Source organism: Punica granatum, chromosome 8, assembly GCF_007655135.1.
Source record: "Punica granatum isolate Tunisia-2019 chromosome 8, ASM765513v2, whole genome shotgun sequence".
NCBI lineage: Eukaryota > Viridiplantae > Streptophyta > Magnoliopsida > Myrtales > Lythraceae > Punica > Punica granatum.
In genome coordinates this window covers 22783089-22803942 of record NC_045134.1, presented here as the reverse complement: position 1 = coordinate 22803942, position 20854 = coordinate 22783089, and the positions used below count along the sequence as shown (strand labels likewise).

General features: G+C 41.3%; 4 protein-coding genes across 4 annotated transcripts; 2 read left to right on the top strand and 2 right to left on the bottom strand.

Moving 5' to 3' along the window:
* The first annotated feature begins 3762 nt into the window (after positions 1-3762).
* Positions 3763-5143, top strand: LOC116187919 (cytochrome c oxidase subunit 5C-2-like). The gene is made up of 2 exons (XM_031516936.1): positions 3763-3918; positions 4639-5143. The coding sequence occupies exon 2, from the start codon at positions 4673-4675 to the stop codon at positions 4865-4867; it is 195 nt and encodes a 64-aa protein (XP_031372796.1). The 5' UTR covers positions 3763-3918; positions 4639-4672; the 3' UTR covers positions 4868-5143.
* A 1451-nt stretch (positions 5144-6594) lies between these two features.
* Positions 6595-7219, top strand: LOC116187918 (calvin cycle protein CP12-1, chloroplastic-like). Its single transcript, XM_031516935.1, has one exon. The coding sequence runs from the start codon at positions 6668-6670 to the stop codon at positions 7058-7060; it is 393 nt and encodes a 130-aa protein (XP_031372795.1). The 5' UTR covers positions 6595-6667; the 3' UTR covers positions 7061-7219.
* Positions 7220-7598: 379 nt separating this feature from the next.
* On the bottom strand, positions 7599-8853 carry LOC116187917 (bZIP transcription factor 53-like). The gene has a single exon (XM_031516934.1). It carries the CDS (start codon positions 8272-8274, stop codon positions 7834-7836), a length of 441 nt encoding a protein of 146 aa, XP_031372794.1. The 5' UTR covers positions 8275-8853; the 3' UTR covers positions 7599-7833.
* A 965-nt stretch (positions 8854-9818) lies between these two features.
* Positions 9819-13136, bottom strand: LOC116188419 (pentatricopeptide repeat-containing protein At3g62470, mitochondrial-like). Its single transcript, XM_031517768.1, has 2 exons — positions 12909-13136; positions 9819-12098 (listed from the first exon to the last, which is right to left on the bottom strand). The coding sequence occupies exon 2, from the start codon at positions 11941-11943 to the stop codon at positions 10072-10074; it is 1872 nt and encodes a 623-aa protein (XP_031373628.1). The 5' UTR covers positions 11944-12098; positions 12909-13136; the 3' UTR covers positions 9819-10071.
* Positions 13137-20854: the final 7718 nt, after the last annotated feature.

The following is a 20854-nucleotide window of genomic DNA, read 5'->3' as shown; positions in this document are numbered from 1 at the left end:
ACAATGCCATAACATCAAAAGGGAAGGGAGCATACTCCCAACTCACAGAAGGATTTGTTGTCAATATCAACATGATGACCATTAGATTAACACTTGGGGGTACTAACGTGAGGTGATTCAAGTGGTTTACCGTTTGAGTCTTGGGTTTGGATCCTTGTGAATGCAAATAGTTCACATTGGGAGAGTTTTACCTATTTGTGGGCCGACTCGACTCGATTGGATTAATTTGGAGCTCAATTGAGCTTTCGGATGCCAAAATTCAAAAAAAAAGTTTAACACTGGGAGGTGGATTTTGATATACTATGTTATATAAATGCAATGTCCATTAGCTAAGTTAATGAGTGTCGCTCTTTACATGTTACTGAATATCCAACGTCGAGTAATTTCTGGCAGTGTTTATTGTGGTTTGTGTTTTATAAGATTCAAAAAAAAAATTGTGAGTGACGCTCTTTATATGTTACTGAATTTCCAATGTCAAGTAATTTCTCGTAATATTTATTGTCGTTTGTGTTTTATCGTGATCTCAACGTGTGACCCTCGAGTAACTCAAAAACGACATAATGTTCTGTATTTTAACGTTGTATTAATGCAATATGATCGGGTTTAGTGATAGATCAATCATATTGTTTGTCCATATATAATCTTATTCACCAACTGTACTCAAAGAAATCACACGAGTCCCATATGGTTTGCCAGCTTCAACTACTCTTAGAACCATCAATTATACGGCGCATAAGGTGCATCAACATTCAGTCCGATAAATTTCATTGTTGCTTAGGTATGTATTAATGAATAAAATCTGTAGGTGGTCAAGTAAATGCAAGTTAGACATGCCCGGAAGAAACGAATAGAGGATTATAGAAGGATCAAGATAAACGTTCAAGAGGTTATGGAAAGATCTTGTTTCAATTGAGGTTATGGAATGGTGAATTATTGTTGACTATTATTCAACTATCATGACCCTCAAACCAAAAAAGTTTGGCTAGTTTTTTTTTTGGCTTAGCAATCAATGATTGTCCATTAATATAATAAAAAGATTACAAGGTAAAATGTTTAAGAGAAAAATTACAAAAAAAAAGAAAATAATACAACAGATCCACCGAGATCACTGTAAAGGAAAAATATGACATGAGCACATCCAATGAGAACAAGTACAATTGCAGAAAATCTTTCAGATATTGTACATCTAATTCCAACCTCTTAGAACTATACTCTACATAGACCCAGTCGATGTCGGGAAGCAGAGCCAAGTGCAATCCATATAAAGCCGCTACTATGTATAAACAAATGCGTAAAGCTAGGAGAGGTCTTGAATCGATACTTGGCGCAGGAACCTTTCAAATATCACAACATTCTGATCTAATAAATCGGCTAAGTCCTAAATAGTATCACTCCTAAATAGTCAAATCAGAACAACCAAACTTTATGATCGGTTCAAACCAGCAACTATTTATCTAGACAATCAAATCAACTAAGCTAGGCTACTTTGATTAATTCAAACCAGTGACTATTTTCGAGTAGCCAAGACTTGTCATAAATCAATAGAAAAGGACAAAGGCACAAAATGTTGATTTTTTTTATAAACGAGTGGTAAGATTATTCAGACCAATGTTGTAATCCTATGATGTGAAAGGCACGGATGCTGTCGCAGGGATAGTAAGAAGCCACAGATTAGAACCGCCATCGGAGGTGAGGAGCAGAGCCAATCGGACAAAGGGTGGATGGAGGAAGTCATTCCTACTGAGCTGCCATCATTTTATGGTCATGTGAATGCGTAGATGCTACAACGTATCAATATCGCCGAAAAGCTAGGACGCCACCAAACATTTTGGGTCTGAGTCATCAAAGAGGGGTTGAGCGCGACCTCCGACGAGGTAGGGAAGCCACCGCTACACACTCCCAATAGTGACCGAGAGGAGGAGGGGGTAGGGCCCTTAAGACCATTGGGACACTGTCATCACCATCTCCATTCCGAACTGACCGTGTCTCCTTTAAGTTGACCTAAACCCAATAGAAGTTGACCCGATTCGAACACATCAGAATTCTCGACCCGCAAAAGTAGAAGCTGACTCAACCCAAAACATTTTGGAAGATTCCGTACAAGGTCAAAGTTTGCTCATATCGATATAGTTTGAGGAAGATCGACATCAATCTCCCCACATCTGAGTTCTTTGAGTGCTGAGTGGGTAGAAGAAGGCCCGATCAATGCTCGATGTGGTTGGAATCGAAGCTGTTAAGCATTGATAGGGTCGACAAGGGGAGGACAGAGGGGGCAACGGCACGACAGACCATCAGAGGGGCGGAGAAAAATTACACCAGTGACTGAAAGTAGGAGTCGACGTTGTGCCAAGCTCTTTGCGTGGCGGAGTGACAACGTCATCGAACCATAGATGGAGTCGAGGACGCCATTGACGACATGCATCCATCTGTTTAAGAGGCGAGAGGAATAGGAGAAAAGATAGGGTTAGAAGGAAAGCGGGACCACCGAAGGCGCCTAGCCGGAACTGGAAGTGCCGGTGGCAATAGAAGCTTCTGAGAAGGAGGTTTTGGGAGAGTTTTGGAGAGAGAGATTTTCTTCTTCGGATGAATTTACCTGTAACAAACTTTGGCTAGTTGGTCTTTGACTTGTATACAAAGAAAATAATTGCTTTTGGACTATATATTCATCATTCTATTCTCTATTTGAATAAGGTCCACTTGAACTCAATGTTTTTGTAAAAAACAACTAGCTAGTATGAGATGAAATGGATATTAACAAATGGTTTAAACTTCGAACAATATCTTCATCGAATCATACTATTTTTGACATGAACAATAAGGGAGAAGAAGTTGTCCAAAAAGAACATGAAAGAAATAATTTAAATGATAGGAAAATCTCACTTACGATAATCAAAGCCTATCAAATTGAAAAGGAGCCTCATTGTGACCTCATTGAACCTCATTTTTGCAAATGTATTAGATTTATAAAATTTTTATTGAACCTATAAGCGATTGGTCTATTTTCAATCTAAAAATTTGAACTGATAGGTTATGATACTCAATTTTTGATAAATTCAAGTATATATATATATATATATATCCAATAGTGGATACAATGACTTTCAACAAGATTGAGATGAAATGAGATATACTAGAAACAAAACGAGAATATTTTCAATTTTGTTTGTTTTAATAAGAGCTATAATTCAATTCAATCTGCTTCTATTTGATTCATTACTTATAAAATGGGGATAAATTTTCAATATTTGATAATTATTTGTAATATTTCAAGAAAATAACTAACAAATAATACCTACCTTCCTGGGTGACTATCTATATTATATTATCACTTTGGTGGCAAAGTATTTTATTAGATTACCAATAATAGGTTTCATCCAAATATTACAATCGCGTGGATCGTGAGAATTTAAAACGAAATAACCGGTAATTAATTTAGATTTCAGCTATCAAACAACATTCACGAAATTAAATCAACGAGATTACTACAAGTCGTTCGATACTTATTCTATTTAATTAAAGTCTCGAGTTTGAGGTTTATGAATGAAGAAAATACGTTATGAGAATTGTACTCCTTAATGAACCGACCCAATTCTAAATGAATTAATCGGGGTCTTTTTTAACTTTCGGATATCACGGGTACCCTTAAGAAAACAACCCTCTAGGAGAGATTCCCCTTCCCCCATGGCTATGGTTGGGTTGGGTCGGGTCATTGGGTGCATGCTCCCGCTTCATGTAAACATGGACATGAAACAACCAATGGGAGACATCCACGTGGCAAGTGTTGAGAGGCTATGCTTCAGTGCTTGGGAGGAGGAGTCGTTCTTTCGCGTCCTTCTCGTTTCAGCTCGCACAAAGGAAACGAACGCTTTCTTCCACATCGTCCCCTCCGTTGTCGCCGCCGCTGCTGCCTCCTCTCAGGTAAAACCCTAATCCCGACTTCTCCTGCGGCCCTGAGATTCGCCGCAATGGATATCGCGACACTGATCTCGGCCTTCACTAGTTCGTAGTACACCGGAGTTTGGCCTATGGATGTTATTATCTGTAGCTGATGTAGTAGCTCCATGGGCTGCGCTGCGTGCTTGTTCACCGGAGTTAGGACAGACATAACGATTGACCGATGAAATACTGCTAGATTCATCTTAGGATTTCGATTGTACCTTCTCTGATTTGTCAGCCCGTTCTTCGATTTTGTTTGTCCGCGATGGTGTTCTTGATCTGACCGGCTGCGGAGAAAAATTGTAGCTTTTGTTATTTTCGTGATGGATAATGTTGGTACTTGTGGCGTTTTACCTTTCAATGTCGGATCGAATCACTGTTGTAGTAAATCGATATGAGAGGAGATGCTGTGGTTGCTAATCGGTGGTTCAGTCAATTGTATATCTAAGAATTGAGATGAAATGAAGAAATTTGCTTCTCGAGTTTGTGTCAAACATTGATGTTAAATCTTACTCGGAGATGGATGGGAGTTGGAATTTAGGACTATCTCATTTTCCTGATATTTGAAATGTAGAGTGGATGAATTTCACACTCTGTGAATGCGGTTCTGCAGTTTCTGCTATTTTTTCATTGCTGCTTCTGGCGATTCTACTGTCCTGCTCACAATGACCGATTGAACTTTTGTTTAACTTTGGGTCGTAGGGTCTGCTCATCCTTGTCTAGAGGGAAAAAAAAAATGGCTGCCCACAAAATTGCACATGCTACATTGAAGGGACCGAGCGTCGTCAAGGAGATATTGATGGGGTTTACAATTGCTTTGGCCGCCGGCAGCCTCTGGAAAATGCACCACTGGAATGAGCAGAGGAAAGTTAGGGCATTCTATGATATGCTGGAGAAAGGTGAGATCAGCGTGGTTGCCGAGGAAGAGTGAAGTTTCAGGTTTTTCCCGGACAACCTTATCAGTGTCCATTTTGTCTTTCCTTTGGTCCAACTCAAGTCGACATGAGCTTTTACCGTCAATGGGTTAAATAATAAGTAGGGAGATTCGGACTCCGTTGCAGTTTCTGAAAGTGTAACTCTGTGAAGTTTATTCTTTTGGATCCATGTGGTTTGGCTGGTATAAGTCCTAATGGTTAGTTTATTTTCTGTGAATTACTGGCAAGAATTATCCTTCTTTTCTTGTCCAAATGCAGCACCTTCCTTTCAATTCATCTCCATATAAATCTTTCAACATCACATTCCAATTGATGGTTGGGATTAGTAACGAGTTATTTGTTCTGCTATGGATAGTTTCACTGGAAGGCAGATAATTCGTAAATTTTAGTGCTGTCATCCCTTATGCATCCCGTTGAAACTCTTTTGTAGCTCTAAAGTGCGTTCATCAATAGATGAGATTAACTTCGAATTTTCAATTGGTGAAGCTACTCTTAGACTTTGTGTGGATGGAGGGCGGGACTTGGATGAAGAGGATACGGAGAGGATAGTTGCTCCAAACCTCTCCATTCACATATGAAAAAGGATCCTTTGATGTTCGATTGAAGCAAAAGAATTCTCGATTTTCAATTCGGAGGAACAAACAGTGTCCCTCCTAATCATCCAGCCAAACAAAGTTTAGAATCAAGAATCAATACTTCTAGAGCCACTGTAGATAGTTCTGCATTGATTCTGAGATTAGAGCTTGAGGTCACCTGGCCAACAGCTAGAGTTGTTTGCAGTTCGGTAGGGAGGTCCAATTAGAATGGATAGGCTTTTCTGGAAACTGTATATCGGACTAGTTCGGTTATAAAAAGGCCGTCGTGGTAGTTGCATCCATACAGTTCGTGATGTGCATGTTTTTTATATCTCATAGTTGATTTTTCAATGCAAATTGTTCTTATTGTTGGACCAATTGTACCTTTTCTTCACCGACCAAGAACAGCGGGGGCAAAAGCCCGATATTTTAGGGAGAAAGACGCAGAGAAGTAAAGGTACGCTGATTCTCCGGTCAAACATGTGGACGGATTGAATTCGAGCGAAATTTGGAGGATTTGGAGAGGACATCGTATGCAGTTGTCGGACTTGCAGATATTTGTAGAGTGCAAATTACACTTGTGACTTCAATCGCAGGTCCTTCCAACGAACTTATTAAAAGAGTCTGTGGTGAAGCTGTCATTGGCTTCCAAATATCAAAGATTGGTTCCATTTGCGGCCAACCACTTGTGTTAACGTTTTGAAGTTTACTTGATCGATCAATCTCCGAGGCACGTTCGGTATTGAAAGTGATGTCTCAGGGCAATTCGTATTGTAACTGGAACTCAAGCAGCCTTCTATCATCTCGAGTTGAGAGGCAGACTCTCACGCCACGTCAATCGTCTTCCCCTGGAATGACGTACCGACCTAAGATGATTGAGGCCAATTTACTGGCTGCATCTTGGATTCAAGATTTTTGTCTTTGTAAGGCACGGCTCGATATAGACATTTACGGTTCGCGATATGTGATATTTCAGCGGTAGGGAAAACGTGAACCATGGGACTTTCACTCCTTCAAAAAAAATCTCCAAGATTGGCTTTTGTATGGAACAATAAGTGTGTGGCTACCACCAAATGACCAAGTGTGATCGCTTTAAAAAATCTTCCTCTTATCACAATTCACGTCTATATATATGTCCTGTCTTTCCCCAGGTTCTGTAAACCATTTGCACCAATCGAAGCGGACTTTAAACCCTAGGCCAAGCTTCGGATTGCAATAACAATGGCAACGATTACTGGTGTCAATCTTCCTGTTGTCCCTAAGGGAGTTGGCCTTACCTCAGAGCCATCATCGAGGCCTCTTGCCCTTAAAGCATCATCCTTGAGCTGCCCCTGGAAGAGGCCTATCAAAGTTGCCAGCAGCCGGAAGATGAGGTCTGTGGTGGTGGCAGCAGCGCCCGACAGAATAGAGAAGGTGGCAGAGAGCATCAAGGAAGCAGAGGAGGCATGCGCAGGTGGAGCGACAAGCGGGGAATGTGCTGCAGCGTGGGACGAGGTGGAGGAGCTGAGCGCAGCTGCGAGCCATGCCAAGGAAAGGAAGAAGGAATCCGACCCACTTGAGACCTTCTGCAAGGACAACCCTGAGACCGACGAATGCCGCACTTATGACAACTAAGTTTCATTCCCCTTTCGTTTTTGAACTTATATGTATGGATTCAACGAGTCCCGTGTATATTATTCGGGATTATTTAGACTTGTAAACTACACAAAAGCTCGTGTTATACTCCTTTATTCAACAAGAAAATACAGCATAACATAAACATAAACTAATGCAGAGGTAATCTGCGTCAACCCTGTGCTAATGCCTCCTGCGAGGCCGTTGGGATTGGTATTTTAACACCAGATAACCATACCAGAATACAAGCAGCGGATAACTTTGTTCGTGTAAGATTAATTGCTCAGACGGAAACATTAACTCATGTTCGATACCAGATGATGCAACATCCAGTTTGGTATAGAGGAACAAAAAAGGAGTGAATTTGCTACGTGAACTGCCTTGAAGTCTTCTACGTAGCTGTTTTGTGACAATGCCATTCCGTCGTCCAAAGAACACGATACGCCTTTTATTGGGAAAAATCACAAGAAGGAAAGACATTTGCATTGGCTTGAGACTCGAATGTGTAACCACCAACCCATCCTCACATATTTGAATGTATTAACAGAACAATTGAATGTATTAATAGAACATGTCCAATGACATAAGTAAAATCTGCTAAATTTTATTTGCATTACCAATCTAACATCAACTTTTAACTCGGAAAGGGTAAAATATGAACAAAACAGTAGAAAGACAGCAAGATTCACAATCAGTGCGGAATGAGAATCCAAGAAGTACGATTCTTTTTTTAAGTACATATGGAAGCATTGACTATTAGGTGATGAGGAGAATCATTCCCGAGATCTGTCGACCGAGGCCATGATCGGCTGCTGAACAGGGCATGGGAGCTGCCAAGGATTCATCAGCATGTCAGGTATCTCAGGAATATCGATTGCAAGCCCGCTGACTTGCTCCATGATCTGAAGTACCGAGTTCAAAGACACCAAGCGTTCAGTCAATTCCACGACCTGGGCCCTCAGGACATTGTTCTTCAACTCAACCTCGTCAAACCTCTGAGATGTTTGCTCGATGCTCTGGACCAATTGGCTGTTTTCATTCTTCAATTGGGAGACCTGGCCTAAGAGATCATCGAGCAGCTTTTGCTTCTTCAGACGGGACCTCCGAGCAGATTCCCGGTTTGACTCCATCCTCTTCCTCTTCCTTTCCTCGCACACCACCGGCCTCGGGTCGGAATCGGATCCCGAGCTCGAACGGCTCTGAGCTGAAGCCATTTCCTTTTCTCCTAAGCTCTCCTCAAAAGGGGTAATATTTTTTCAAAAACACTACTACTATCGCGAAATTCCTCCTTCCAGCTCTCAGATTGCTGATTTATCAAAAAGGAATCTCAACAAACTCCGTGAAAATTCTTGATCCAGGGCAAGAACACGAACACGGTCATGAGCACGAAGAGCTAGTCAGGGAGAAAACGTAGAACCAGTACAGGAACACGACCGAGAACGAGTGGAGGACACGGACACGGCTCATCGGCATCGAGAAGCACATCGAAGCTACAACCAGGTTTTCCAGAAACGAAACCTTAGCAGGATCATTAGAGACTCAACCCTCAACCACAAAATCCCAAATTTTGAATACCAAGAACAGCCCAAGATCCAAATCTGATCCAATCGACCAAAGGAGCGGACAAATACAAAACCAACGAAGAAAAATCAACAGAAACTGAAATGGAGATCAGGGAAATGAATGGAGAGCGCTTAGCTGAAGGAGAAGCTATGGCTAAGATTGATCAATGGCGAAATCCAGAGAGAGACAAAGAGAGAGAGAGAGAGAGAGACTTTGAAGGCAAAATGAAGCGGATTTATAGTCAAGCCCGCTGGCTTTTGATTGGTCCGTTGTATGGGAGGGGACAACCTTTGAAAGCGTTGGGCTTGGGGCTTTGTCCGTCCATCGAGAAAATATTAGGCGATTGTCATTCATGACGTCGCCATATATAATTCGATACCACGATTTAAAAGTGTCGTTATGTTGGAGATTACAAGAATACCGCGTAAGCACTTAATATTATGATGACAAGCCGTGATAAGTACGTACTTAAAGTCTCGTTACAATTAACAACTACCTAATATTTTTTTTCATCGCTGTCATCGAGCTTCTCATTCCTTTCCTTAATCTAGTAAAAGACATTGTATTGTATTGCCGTATTGGCCCCTTACATAATATAATTAACGAGCCACACTTATTGTTGAAATCATACCGTTCTTTAGGCGTTGAAGTGATACTTCTAGCATCTGACTATCGAAAGGGTTCAATTTTCTCGAACCCGAGGTCCTATACTTGGACTGTGTATTTGAGTTCCTCGCTAAATCGCTCCATAAACTCGCCATGATCTTGTGTAGCTATGTAGGGTTCTTCATAAGGTAGGTTTCTTCATAAGATCCTATATATGCATAAAATTGATAAAGCTTTTACAGAGTACAGAAAAATCAAGCTGGCAATTTTATTTTTTTTCCATAAAAGTATGTTTGGGAAAAGGTATATCACCGGCAAGAAAAACCAAATCAAATTCAGTTTAATTACCAAAAAGAGCCGAAAATATATTTTTTAATTAACCTTCGACTCCTCTCCAGTTAATTTCTCAGAACAATGTTAAGAATCGTTTGTCTTATTAATTGAGGATTTCAGTTAATTTATAATATTGGATTTCTCAAATGAAATGGTAAGAAAAAAAATCAATAAAATTCTTTCATTATATAATTCACAGCCGTTTGTGCGATCATAAATCCATTTATTCGGAGGACTTCTTGCATCAGACTGCGCGAGCTCAACAGACAAATCCTAGTTACCATTTATAAATTTCATAATAAAAATTACAAACAGTACAATTAAAAAAAAGGAAAATAAAGGGAAAAAAACAATTGGAAAAAAAAGGGACTCTTTGTGAGGAAAGCCATAGATCAAGAATGAAAGTAAAAAGATGTACAGCAGAAACAACACGATTACAAAGCCTCCTGTTCCTCTACAACATTGTTAATTCTCCAGCGCCCGAGTTCAGAACCGTAATCACGTGCCCGCTAGGATCGATTCTTGACAGGATCTCTCCTCTTGACCCGTTTCCTCATCATCTCGCCCCACCGTGCAAACACATTCGCGACCTCAAATTTGCCTGTGAACTTCATCTTCTTTGCCAACTCCTCGAGGATGTCAGGCTTCCCAGCTCTAGAGAAATCAGCTGCAAACTTATTGTAATCGATCTGAGGGGCTTTCATCCCCTTCTCGATCATCTCCTCAAGGTAGTTGCAGGCATCTTCCGACTTCCCATAGCTTATGAGCCCTCCAATGAAGACCGTATACGAGTTATCATCGGGGCAGCACCCCTTTCGGGCCATCTCATCCCAAACTGCCTGGCCCATCTCGTAGTCCCTAGTTTGGAAGTATGATTTCATCATCATGTTGTAAGTATGAATACTCGGCTCAATCCTGCTATTAATCATTGTCTTGTAGATTCGAACTGCCTCTTCAGGCATTCTCCGATTCGTTACCAATTTGATCAAAGCATTGTAAGTCTTCCCATCGGGCGGGCAGTCCATCTCCCTCATCTCCTTCAGCAGCCTGTAAACAATGTCCATCTGCTTCTGATTACCAAACCCGGTGATCAAACAGGTGTAGACGGCCACATCAGGTTTACAGCCCGACTGGACCATCTCATCAAAATACTCCACTGCCTCTTTCATCTTCCCCTGCTTACACAAATCTCGGATCAGAATCGTGTAGCTCCGGACGTTTGGGTGTGGGCCCTTTGCCTTCATGACCTCGAAGAGCTTGATGGCGTCCGATCTCTTCTTGCTTTTTAGCAGCCCCTCCAGCATGACATTGTGAGCAATGATATCCGGCTTAAATCCCTTATCGATCATCTCATTCCAAACCCGACCTGCCTCCAAGAGATTCTTTACCCTGCACCACCCATTAAGCAGAACAGTATAAGTCCTCAGATCGGGGGTAAACCTCTCCTTCAACTTCGCGAACAAGGCATTCGCCTCCTTCCCAAGCTTTGCTCGCCCGAGAGCATCGAGCAGGCAATTGATCGTCTCTGCCCCAACTCTGTACTTATGCTTCTTCATCAGATCAAATATCCCAGTAGCCTTCTTCCTCTCCTTCGCAGCTGCAAAAGCACGAATCGCGATGCTAAAAGTTTCCATCGTCAAGAGACGCTGCTCGCCCATTTCCTCAAGCATTGCCACCATAGTCTCGAACTGCCTCGTCGTCCCAAGAATTTCCATCATCCTGTTGTAGGTTCTCGAGTCATGGGTGAAGCCTGGCTTTCTCCCCGCCCAGGTGAAGAACCGGAGGGCTGGTTTCCTCGCGTGGCGGAACCTGTCCAGCACCGCAAGGACGAGATCATGGGTCAGCTCAATCCCGGACTCGTCGAGGACCGCTTCCATGTTGCGGTCCAACTCGAACAATCCATCGATCACCTTGCATACATTCTCAACCTCTCTCGGATCCACTGCGAACCCCGAGCCCACGCGTCCGTTCTCGGCGCCGTCAGAACCCTCCCCATCAGCGTCATCGTCGGATTCGGACTCTCCGTCGCCGGTGACGGCGGCAAAGCCCCGGCGTCCGGAGTAAAGACTTAGCATTTCTTCTTGTAGATTACAGAGCCGAGAGGAGTGTGGCAGAAAATGTGGAACTTTAGGGTTAGGAAAATGGAGAGGACGATGAAGAGGAGGATGAGGCAGAACAGGCAGGGACACAGGGCAACTACCAGGCACTCGCACTTGCCCTTCCGGCGGCCGTCCTTGTGGTCCGGCTCGCCATCCCTGATCGACAGGCGGAAGCTCGGCGGCGTCGACGGCATGACGAGCAGCGTGGAAGATTGGAATGAATTGGAAATGGTGGATGAGGGATGTGGGGAGTTTGAGGGGTTTCTTCAAGGAGAGTTGCATTGAGCTGCCATTAGGGGAGCACCGCAGAGGAGGGTGGTGGCGACCGGCGATGGCAGTCAGTCGCCGGAGAGAAGGCTATTGGGGCGGCGAAGACGGACGGACGGACGGCAGAGGAAGATAGGGAACTGCAGAGAAGAGAGTGGGAGCTGAGCTGTCTGGGAAGGCAAGTGAGAGAATAATTAGGAGATTGCTCGCCGAGAAAAACAAATACAAATATTAAATAATAAATAATAACTATGAAAAAAATAATAAAACGAGATAAAAAAATCGGAAAGGAATCAAAGTCATGGATTCAACTCCTTTTCTTTTTTTTTAAAATTGTTTTATTTGTTATTGTTATACTAAATCTGTAAATCATGGACCTTAATTCAACAATGCCACTTTTGTTTTATAAAGCAATATTCAAACGATGCAAGGGACTACTCCATACTGATTATTTGCACGACTACATAGACGAAGAGAATTTGTCTTGCCAAATCCAAGTTAATCATTATAAAAAATAAAGCTTTTTTTTAAAAAGTCCGGCTCAACCTATTAATACTCAATTAAGCGTTGACTTACCTTGATCACAAGGTACTTTTAATGAGTTTTTAAACCTTATATAAAAGATCAAGTCCCCGAACTAGCAACATAGTTTGTCACGAACCGTATATATGTTGTGATTGTCTAGTTTATTTTATTTTTAGTATTTACATCTCTAAAGTTAAGATTTTAAGTGACAATGAATGAATAATCTTAAAAGACCACAGCATAATCAAACCACATAGGATGATGGAGTTAGGTGCGTCCTCTGTGTACGTTAATTGGGCAAAAGCTTGCTTAGGAAATTGTCAAATGACCAAATGCGGTTTGTGCTAGTTCCACGAGGCGCAAAGGAAGCGAAAAAGGAATAGAAATTCAAAATTTCCTACCCGTGAAACTAATTCCAAGACCTACTAGAAGAATAAGAGTAAATAAAAGCGTACCTGGAATATTTAAAATTGTCGACCGAGCGTCCCACGCGTGACGCCTCTACCGGTATCCACACCGACTTTGTCGACGAGTCTTCGAAATCGGCGGTGCTAGCGGCCAACACTCGAAAGAAACACCGGTGCGACACCCGGAATTATTAAACTTAATTGGACTTAATGAGTTTAACAATTCAACTCAATAATCCCATTTTATATACATACATGTATATCATATATACACGTGCATATATGTTGTATGTTATCTATATCTAATATCTCAATACACTGCCATGTATATATAATGGCTTGGGGAAAGGATTTCAAGCCATTTGACCGGTGTGGGACAAAAAGGATTTAAGGATCCCAATTGTATCTTATATACATACACATATAGCCATATATATATATATATATATATATATATGTATTTGCATGCGTGCACAGACACATACAAACATATATATATATTTATGTATATTACTTTTGTGGGCTATTGAATTTAATAAATCGAGTCTAATTAATCGACATATTTAATCTCATTAAATATCCGATTAATCGGTCGCACCTTAAATCGTATAATCTCTATTAGACGATTTTATTTGTTTCAAAATATCCCGTCGATTTAGTCGTCGTGTGTGACCCTGTAGGTTCCCAATTACGTTGACAGTAATATCGAAATCTCTATTTCAATATTACAAACAGTGAGCGGCATCTAGCAATGCATCACTATTACTCAAGTAATCGGAAAGTCAATTTCTCGACAAACCTTGTGACCTATGCTACCGTGTAATATAATCCCTTTGTCCTCTATATCTCTATTGAGCCCAAGGCATGGTCGATGACATCCTTGTATGGCTCAATATTTCTTTTTCTTGGTTTACCGGGTAAGTCTATCAGAACAAATGAGCTCGATATCATTATATCGACTCATTTGGGTATGCATACACTTTTAGACTTAACCACCAAGTGGCCGTGAGATATCGCTTCCGTTTCGTAGGAGGAACAAATCCTATCTTGGTCACTCACATTCTTTTCCATGCTTTGTGGCATACCCAATAACTATCTTTATAACCAGCCTGTTACGGTGGCGTTTGACAGTATCAAAATATACGACATTACACGTAGGAATCCATGGTGACCTCAAGTCAAAGGACCATTACACTATAGTCACTTTGAGATATGCTAATGACAGTCACGTAACAACCCATGTAGCAATCTCATGGCGGATCAGTCCAATACACATTACTCTTAATGTATACATGTGATGTGATTTGATATCTCCATATCCATGACCTGTGAGACTTGGTCATCAATCAACACCCACAATAGTCTAACCGTATTATCGTTGTCCTAATTAACGATAATACTTTGACTATGGACATTTAGGAATAATGTTCGGTAATTATAGGATCTCACAATCAAGTCACACTTGATGCCTATTGAACATACTATTCCAAGGACATTATTGTATAAAATCATATTTAACGCAATCTACACAATAACAGATATGCCTCGTAATATAATGAAATACATGTCATATTACAGAACTGATGATAGATTGCCTCTAGGGCATACACCAATTCCCAACAATCTCCCACTTGCACTAGAGCCAATCTGGCATTTGTCTAATGCCAATAGATCTAGTGTGAGCCTCGTGCTTGCGCTGCACAAGAGGCTTCGTAAGTGGATCTGCGAGATTCTCATCTGTTGGTATTTTGCATATCTTCACATCTCCTCTGTCGATAATCTCGCGAATGAGATGGAAGCGCCTGAGTATATGTTTGGATCGCTGGTGAGACCTGGGTTCCTTAGCTTGCGCAATGGCTCCATTGTTGTCACAATAAAGATCCACTGGGTCTGCGATGCTAGGAACCACAGCAAGTTCTGTTATGAACTTCTTGATCCAAACGGCCTCTTTTGCAGCGTTAGAGGCAGCAATATACTCGGCCTCTGTGGTAGAGTCGGCTACTGTCTCCTGTTTGGAACTCTTCCAACTCACAGCACCTCCATTCAGGCAGAACACATACCCTGACTGCGATCTACTGTCGTCCTTATCGGTCTGGAAGCTAGCATCGGTGTAACCTCTTACAACGAGCTCTTCTTCGCTTCCATATACCAAAAACATCTCCTTAGTCCTTCGTAAGTACTTAAGGATGTTCTTTACTGCAATCCAGTGTCTTTCACCTGGATCTGATTGATATCGACTCGTCATACTCAAAGCATACGAGACATCTGATCGAGTGCATAACATAGCATACATGATAGATCCAATAGCTGACGCATATGGAATCCTATTCATTCTGTCCCTCTCCTCTCGAGTAGAAGGACTCTGAGCCTTCGAAAGGCTTATGCCATGTAACATAGGCAGGGACCCTTTCTTAGAATCCTGCATGCTAAAGCGCCGAAGCACTTTATCTATGTATGCACTCTGACTTAGGCCAATCAGTCTCTTGGATCTATCTCTATAGATCCTAATACCTAGCACGTAGGTAGCTTCGCCTAAGTCCTTCATAGAAAAACACCTTCCCAACCAAGTCTTCACAGACTGTAGGGAAGGAATGTCATTCCCAATCAGAAGTATGTCGTCTACATACAACACCAGGAAGATTACTACGCTCCCACTAACCTTCTTGTAAACACAGGGTTCATCTTCATTCTTGATGAAACCAAACTCTTTGATTGCATCATCAAAACGAAGATTCCAGCTCCTAGAAGCTTGCTTCAGTCCATAAATAGACCGTTGTAGCTTACAAACCTTTCCGGCACAATGTAGATTGACAAAACCCTCAGGTTGTGTCATAAACACATCCTCGAGGAGCTTCCCGTTCAGGAAAGCAGTTTTGACATCCATTTGCCAGATCTCATAATCATAATAAGCTGCAATTGCAAGCAAGATCCTGATGGATTTAAGCATAGCTACTGGGGAAAAGGTTTCGTCATAGTCAACACCATGAACTTGTCTGAAACCTTTTGCCACAAGTCGGCCCTTAAAGGTAATCACATTACCGTCCATGTCAGTCTTCTTCTTGAAGACCCACTTACACCCAATGGGTTTTGCCCCTTCAGGTGGATCAACCAAAGTCCATACTTGGTTAGTGTACATGGACTCCATCTCAGATCTCATGGCCTCCAGCCATTTCTCAGAGTCTGGGCCTATTACGGCTTCCGCATAGGTTGTAGGCTCATCATTATCTATGAGCAATACGTCATTGTCTTGAGTCACGAGAAATCCATATCTCTCGGGCTCATGACGTATCCTACTAGACCTACGAGGCTCCTGTGTCACCTGTGTAGAAGATTGTGCCACAACAACTTGTGGTACTTGTTCTGCAACATCGCCCGTCGATTGGTCAATGTCATTTTGTGGTAGAACTTCCCCAAGTTCTAATTTTCTCCCACTAGTTCCTTTGGAGAGAAACTCTTTCTCAAGGAATACCGCAGTTCGAGCGACAAACACTTTGCCCTCGATGGGATTATAGAAATAGTATCCTCGAGTTTCCTTAGGATACCCCACGAAGTAACATTTGTCCGATTTAGGGCCAAGCTTATCCGAAGACAATCTCTTCACATAAGCTTCGCAACCCCATATCTTTAGAAAAGACATCTTGGGACGTTTCCCATACCACATCTCATATGGTGTCCTTTCAACTGATTTCGACGGAGCATTGTTTAATATGAGAGCAGCTGTCTGTAGAGCATATCCCCAGAAGGAGTCAGGTAAGTTTGCATGACTCATCAAAGATCGAACCATATCTAATAAAGTTCGATTCCTCCTCTCAGCTACACCATTCCATTGTGGTGTTCCAGGTGGAGTCAGTTGAGATAAAATCCCACACTGTTTAAGATAGTCAGCGAACTCATAGCTCAAATATTCACCTCCTCGATCTGATCGAAGAACTTTAATGCTCTTACCCAACTGATTCTCCACTTCATTCTTAAATTCTTTGAACTTTTCAAAGGATTCAGATTTGTGTTTCATCAAAAACACATATCCAAATCTACTGAAATCATCAGTAAATGTAATAAAGTAGAGATACCCACCTCTAGCAAGCTTGTTCACGGGTCCACATACATCGGTATGTATGAGAGCCAAAAGATCACTAGCTCGCTCACCTTTTCCGGTAAAAGGGGCCTTAGTCATTTTCCCCATTAAGCAAGGTTCGCATGTCTCGATCGATTCTAAATCAAACGAGTCCAGTAATCCATCCTTATGGAGTCTAGAGATGCGATTCTCGCTAATATGGCCTAAACGACAATGCCAGAGGTAAGTCGGGTTCGAATCATTAGATTTGAGCCGTTTGGTTTCCACATTATAAATAGGCGTATCTAGATCAAGAACATACAGACCATTACTTAAATGTGCACTGCCATAATATACATCATTCATGTACATAGAACAACACTTGTTCTTGATAGTGAAACAAAATCCCTTCTTGTCCAAACAAGAAACAGATATTATGTTTCTACTAATAGCAGGTACATAATAACAGTCGTTAAGATCTAATACAAGCCCAGTAGGTAAAACTAGGTGATAAGTCCCTACAGTTAATGTAGCAACTCTTGCTCCATTTCCAACTCGTAGGTCCACCTCGCCCTTTGTCAACGATCTACTGTCCTTTAGGTCCTGCATATTTCCACAAATATGAGCACCACATCCGGTATCTAATACCCAAGATGTAGAAGTAGTAGATACATTAATCTCTATAACATGGATACCTGAAGTGGAAGTCTCACTTCCCTTCTTCTTCTTCAACTCTTCCAGGTATATCTTACAATTCCGCTTCCAATGTCCAGTGTTGCCACAATGGAAGCAGTAATCATTCTTCGCCACCTTGGCTTTAGGCTTCAACGCACCCAAGTCAAAATTGGATGCACCTTTAACCTTCTTGCATTTACTCTTGCTCTTGCCCTTTCTTTTGGTCCCTTGGACCATTAGAATGGATGTCCCCTTGCTGATATCATGCTCAGCTGTTCTCAACATGCTAAGCAGTTCAGGCAATGGTTTATTGTAGTCATTCATATTATAGCTCATAATGAACTGACTATAACTGCTGGGCAGCGACTGTAGGACTAAATCTGTGGCCAACTCTTGACCAAGAGGAAATCCCAGTCTTCCCAGAGTCTCAACGTACCCAATCATCTTGAGTACATGAAGACCCACCGGGCTACCCTCAGTCAACCTTGCCTGAAAAAGTGCTTTAGAGATCTCGAATCTCTCATGTCGGGCCTGCTCTTGATAGAGCTGCCTGAGATGCACGATCATATCGTACGCCTTCATGTTCTCGTGTTGCTTCTGAAGCTCCGAGTCCATGGTGACTAACATGAGACATCCGACGTTTACGGCATCATCATGATGCTTACTATAAGCATCTTTCTCAGCTTGGGGGGCATCGTCAGGCGGTGGCGCAAGAAGAGGTTGCTCTAAGACATATAGCTTCTTTTCTTGGGTGAGAACAATTCTCAAGTTTCGATACCAACCAAGGAAATTATTCCCTGACAGTTTGTCCTTATCAAGGACGGATCGCAAACAGAAAGTACTAGAAGTGCTCCCTGCCATGGTAACTACCATAGAAATATACAAAATAAGTATTATGACACAACAATATTTAATGAGGACTTTATAAATATTGCTCCCACTATTTATATCAAATCAATGACCCTCAACATTGATTCAGAGAATATCATTCTCATAGTAGCTCAAGATCCATATCTCACCAAGCTCTGAGTCAGCGAGGGCTGATTCACCCAGAACTGGCTATTTAGGTAGGGAACTCACTTTCCCAATTGCATCACATGCAACTCTTGATTAGTTGAGTGAATAACTCCTTATTCAAATCTATCTTATAGATCGATGCCCAACTACATGCCTCTGAACTCCTAATCCTATTAGGCTTGCTCAGTTAAGTCCGACCCACTGGTAAACACAACGTCTTACTAGGATAGATAAGGGCATCCTGTGAAGGCAAGGTCTACACACTCATCGATCTTGGTCTTGACGAGCGTTACACGGTGGAAGGATATGGACTTAATATTTTGAGGGATTTGATTAACATTTAATCGATCTCACTATACACTATTATGTAACTATTACATAATAGTCCACACGTATAACTATTATACTAACACAACTAGGACATAGTCCATGTCTAACAGTCATGCACCGCAAATATCAAACATAATCATACCAGTACCAAGCATAAAATCATATTTTATGCTATTATCTACTCAGATTCTAACTAGCTAGGCTCTGATACCAATTGCTAGTTCCACGAGGCGCAAAGGAAGCGAAAAAGGAACAGAAATTCAAAATTTCCTACCCGTGAAACTAATTCCAAGACCTACTAGAAGAATAAGAGTAAATAAAAGCGTACCTGGAATATTTAAAATTGTCGACCGAGCGTCCCACGCGTGACGCCTCTACCGGTATCCACACCGACTTTGTCGACGAGTCTTCGAAATCGGCGGTGCTAGCGGCCAACACTCGAAAGAAACACCGGTGCGACACCCTGAATTATTAAACTTAATTGGACTTAATGAGTTTAACAATTCAACTCAATAATCCCATTTTATATACATACATGTATATCATATATACACGTGCATATATGTTGTATGTTATCTATATCTAATATCTCAATACACTGCCATGTATATATAATGGCTTGGGGAAAGGATTTCAAGCCATTTGACCGGTGTGGGACAAAAAGGATTTAAGGATCCCAATTGTATCTTATATACATACACATATAGCCATATATATATATATATATATATATATATATGTATTTGCATGCGTGCACAGACACATACAAACATATATATATATTTATGTATATTACTTTTGTGGGCTATTGAATTTAATAAATCGAGTCTAATTAATCGACATATTTAATCTCATTAAATATCCGATTAATCGGTCGCACCTTAAATCGTATAATCTCTATTAGACGATTTTATTTGTTTCAAAATATCCCGTCGATTTAGTCGTCGTGTGTGACCCTGTAGGTTCCCAATTACGTTGACAGTAATATCGAAATCTCTATTTCAATATTACAAACAGTGAGCGGCATCTAGCAATGCATCACTATTACTCAAGTAATCGGAAAGTCAATTTCTCGACAAACCTTGTGACCTATGCTACCGTGTAATATAATCCCTTTGTCCTCTATATCTCTATTGAGCCCAAGGCATGGTCGATGACATCCTTGTATGGCTCAATATTTCTTTTTCTTGGTTTACCGGGTAAATCTATCAGAACAAATGAGCTCGATATCATTATATCGACTCATTTGGGTATGCATACACTTTTAGACTTAACCACCAAGTGGCCGTGAGATATCGCTTCCGTTTCGTAGGAGGAACAAATCCTATCTTGGTCACTCACATTCTTTTCCATGCTTTGTGGCATACCCAATAACTATCTTTATAACCAGCCTGTTACGGTGGCGTTTGACAGTATCAAAATATACGACATTACACGTAGGAATCCATGGTGACCTCAAGTCAAAGGACCATTACACTATAGTCACTTTGAGATATGCTAATGACAGTCACGTAACAACCCATGTAGCAATCTCATGGCGGATCAGTCCAATACACATTACTCTTAATGTATACATGTGATGTGATTTGATATCTCCATATCCATGACCTGTGAGACTTGGTCATCAATCAACACCCACAATAGTCTAACCGTATTATCGTTGTCCTAATTAACGATAATACTTTGACTATGGACATTTAGGAATAATGTTCGGTAATTATAGGATCTCACAATCAAGTCACACTTGATGCCTATTGAACATACTATTCCAAGGACATTATTGTATAAAATCATATTTAACGCAATCTACACAATAACATATATGCCTCGTAATATAATGAAATACATGTCATATTACAGAACTGATGATAGATTGCCTCTAGGGCATACACCAATTCCCAACAGTTTGTGGGTCAAC

Bases quoted from the DNA above. Each gene is read 5' to 3' on its own strand.
- LOC116187919 (XM_031516936.1), top strand. From the start codon at position 4,673: ATGGCTGCCCACAAAATTGCACATGCTACATTGAAGGGACCGAGCGTC.
- LOC116187918 (XM_031516935.1), top strand. From the start codon at position 6,668: ATGGCAACGATTACTGGTGTCAATCTTCCTGTTGTCCCTAAGGGAGTT.
- LOC116187917 (XM_031516934.1), bottom strand. From the start codon at position 8,274: ATGGCTTCAGCTCAGAGCCGTTCGAGCTCGGGATCCGATTCCGACCCG.
- LOC116188419 (XM_031517768.1), bottom strand. From the start codon at position 11,943: ATGCAACTCTCCTTGAAGAAACCCCTCAAACTCCCCACATCCCTCATC.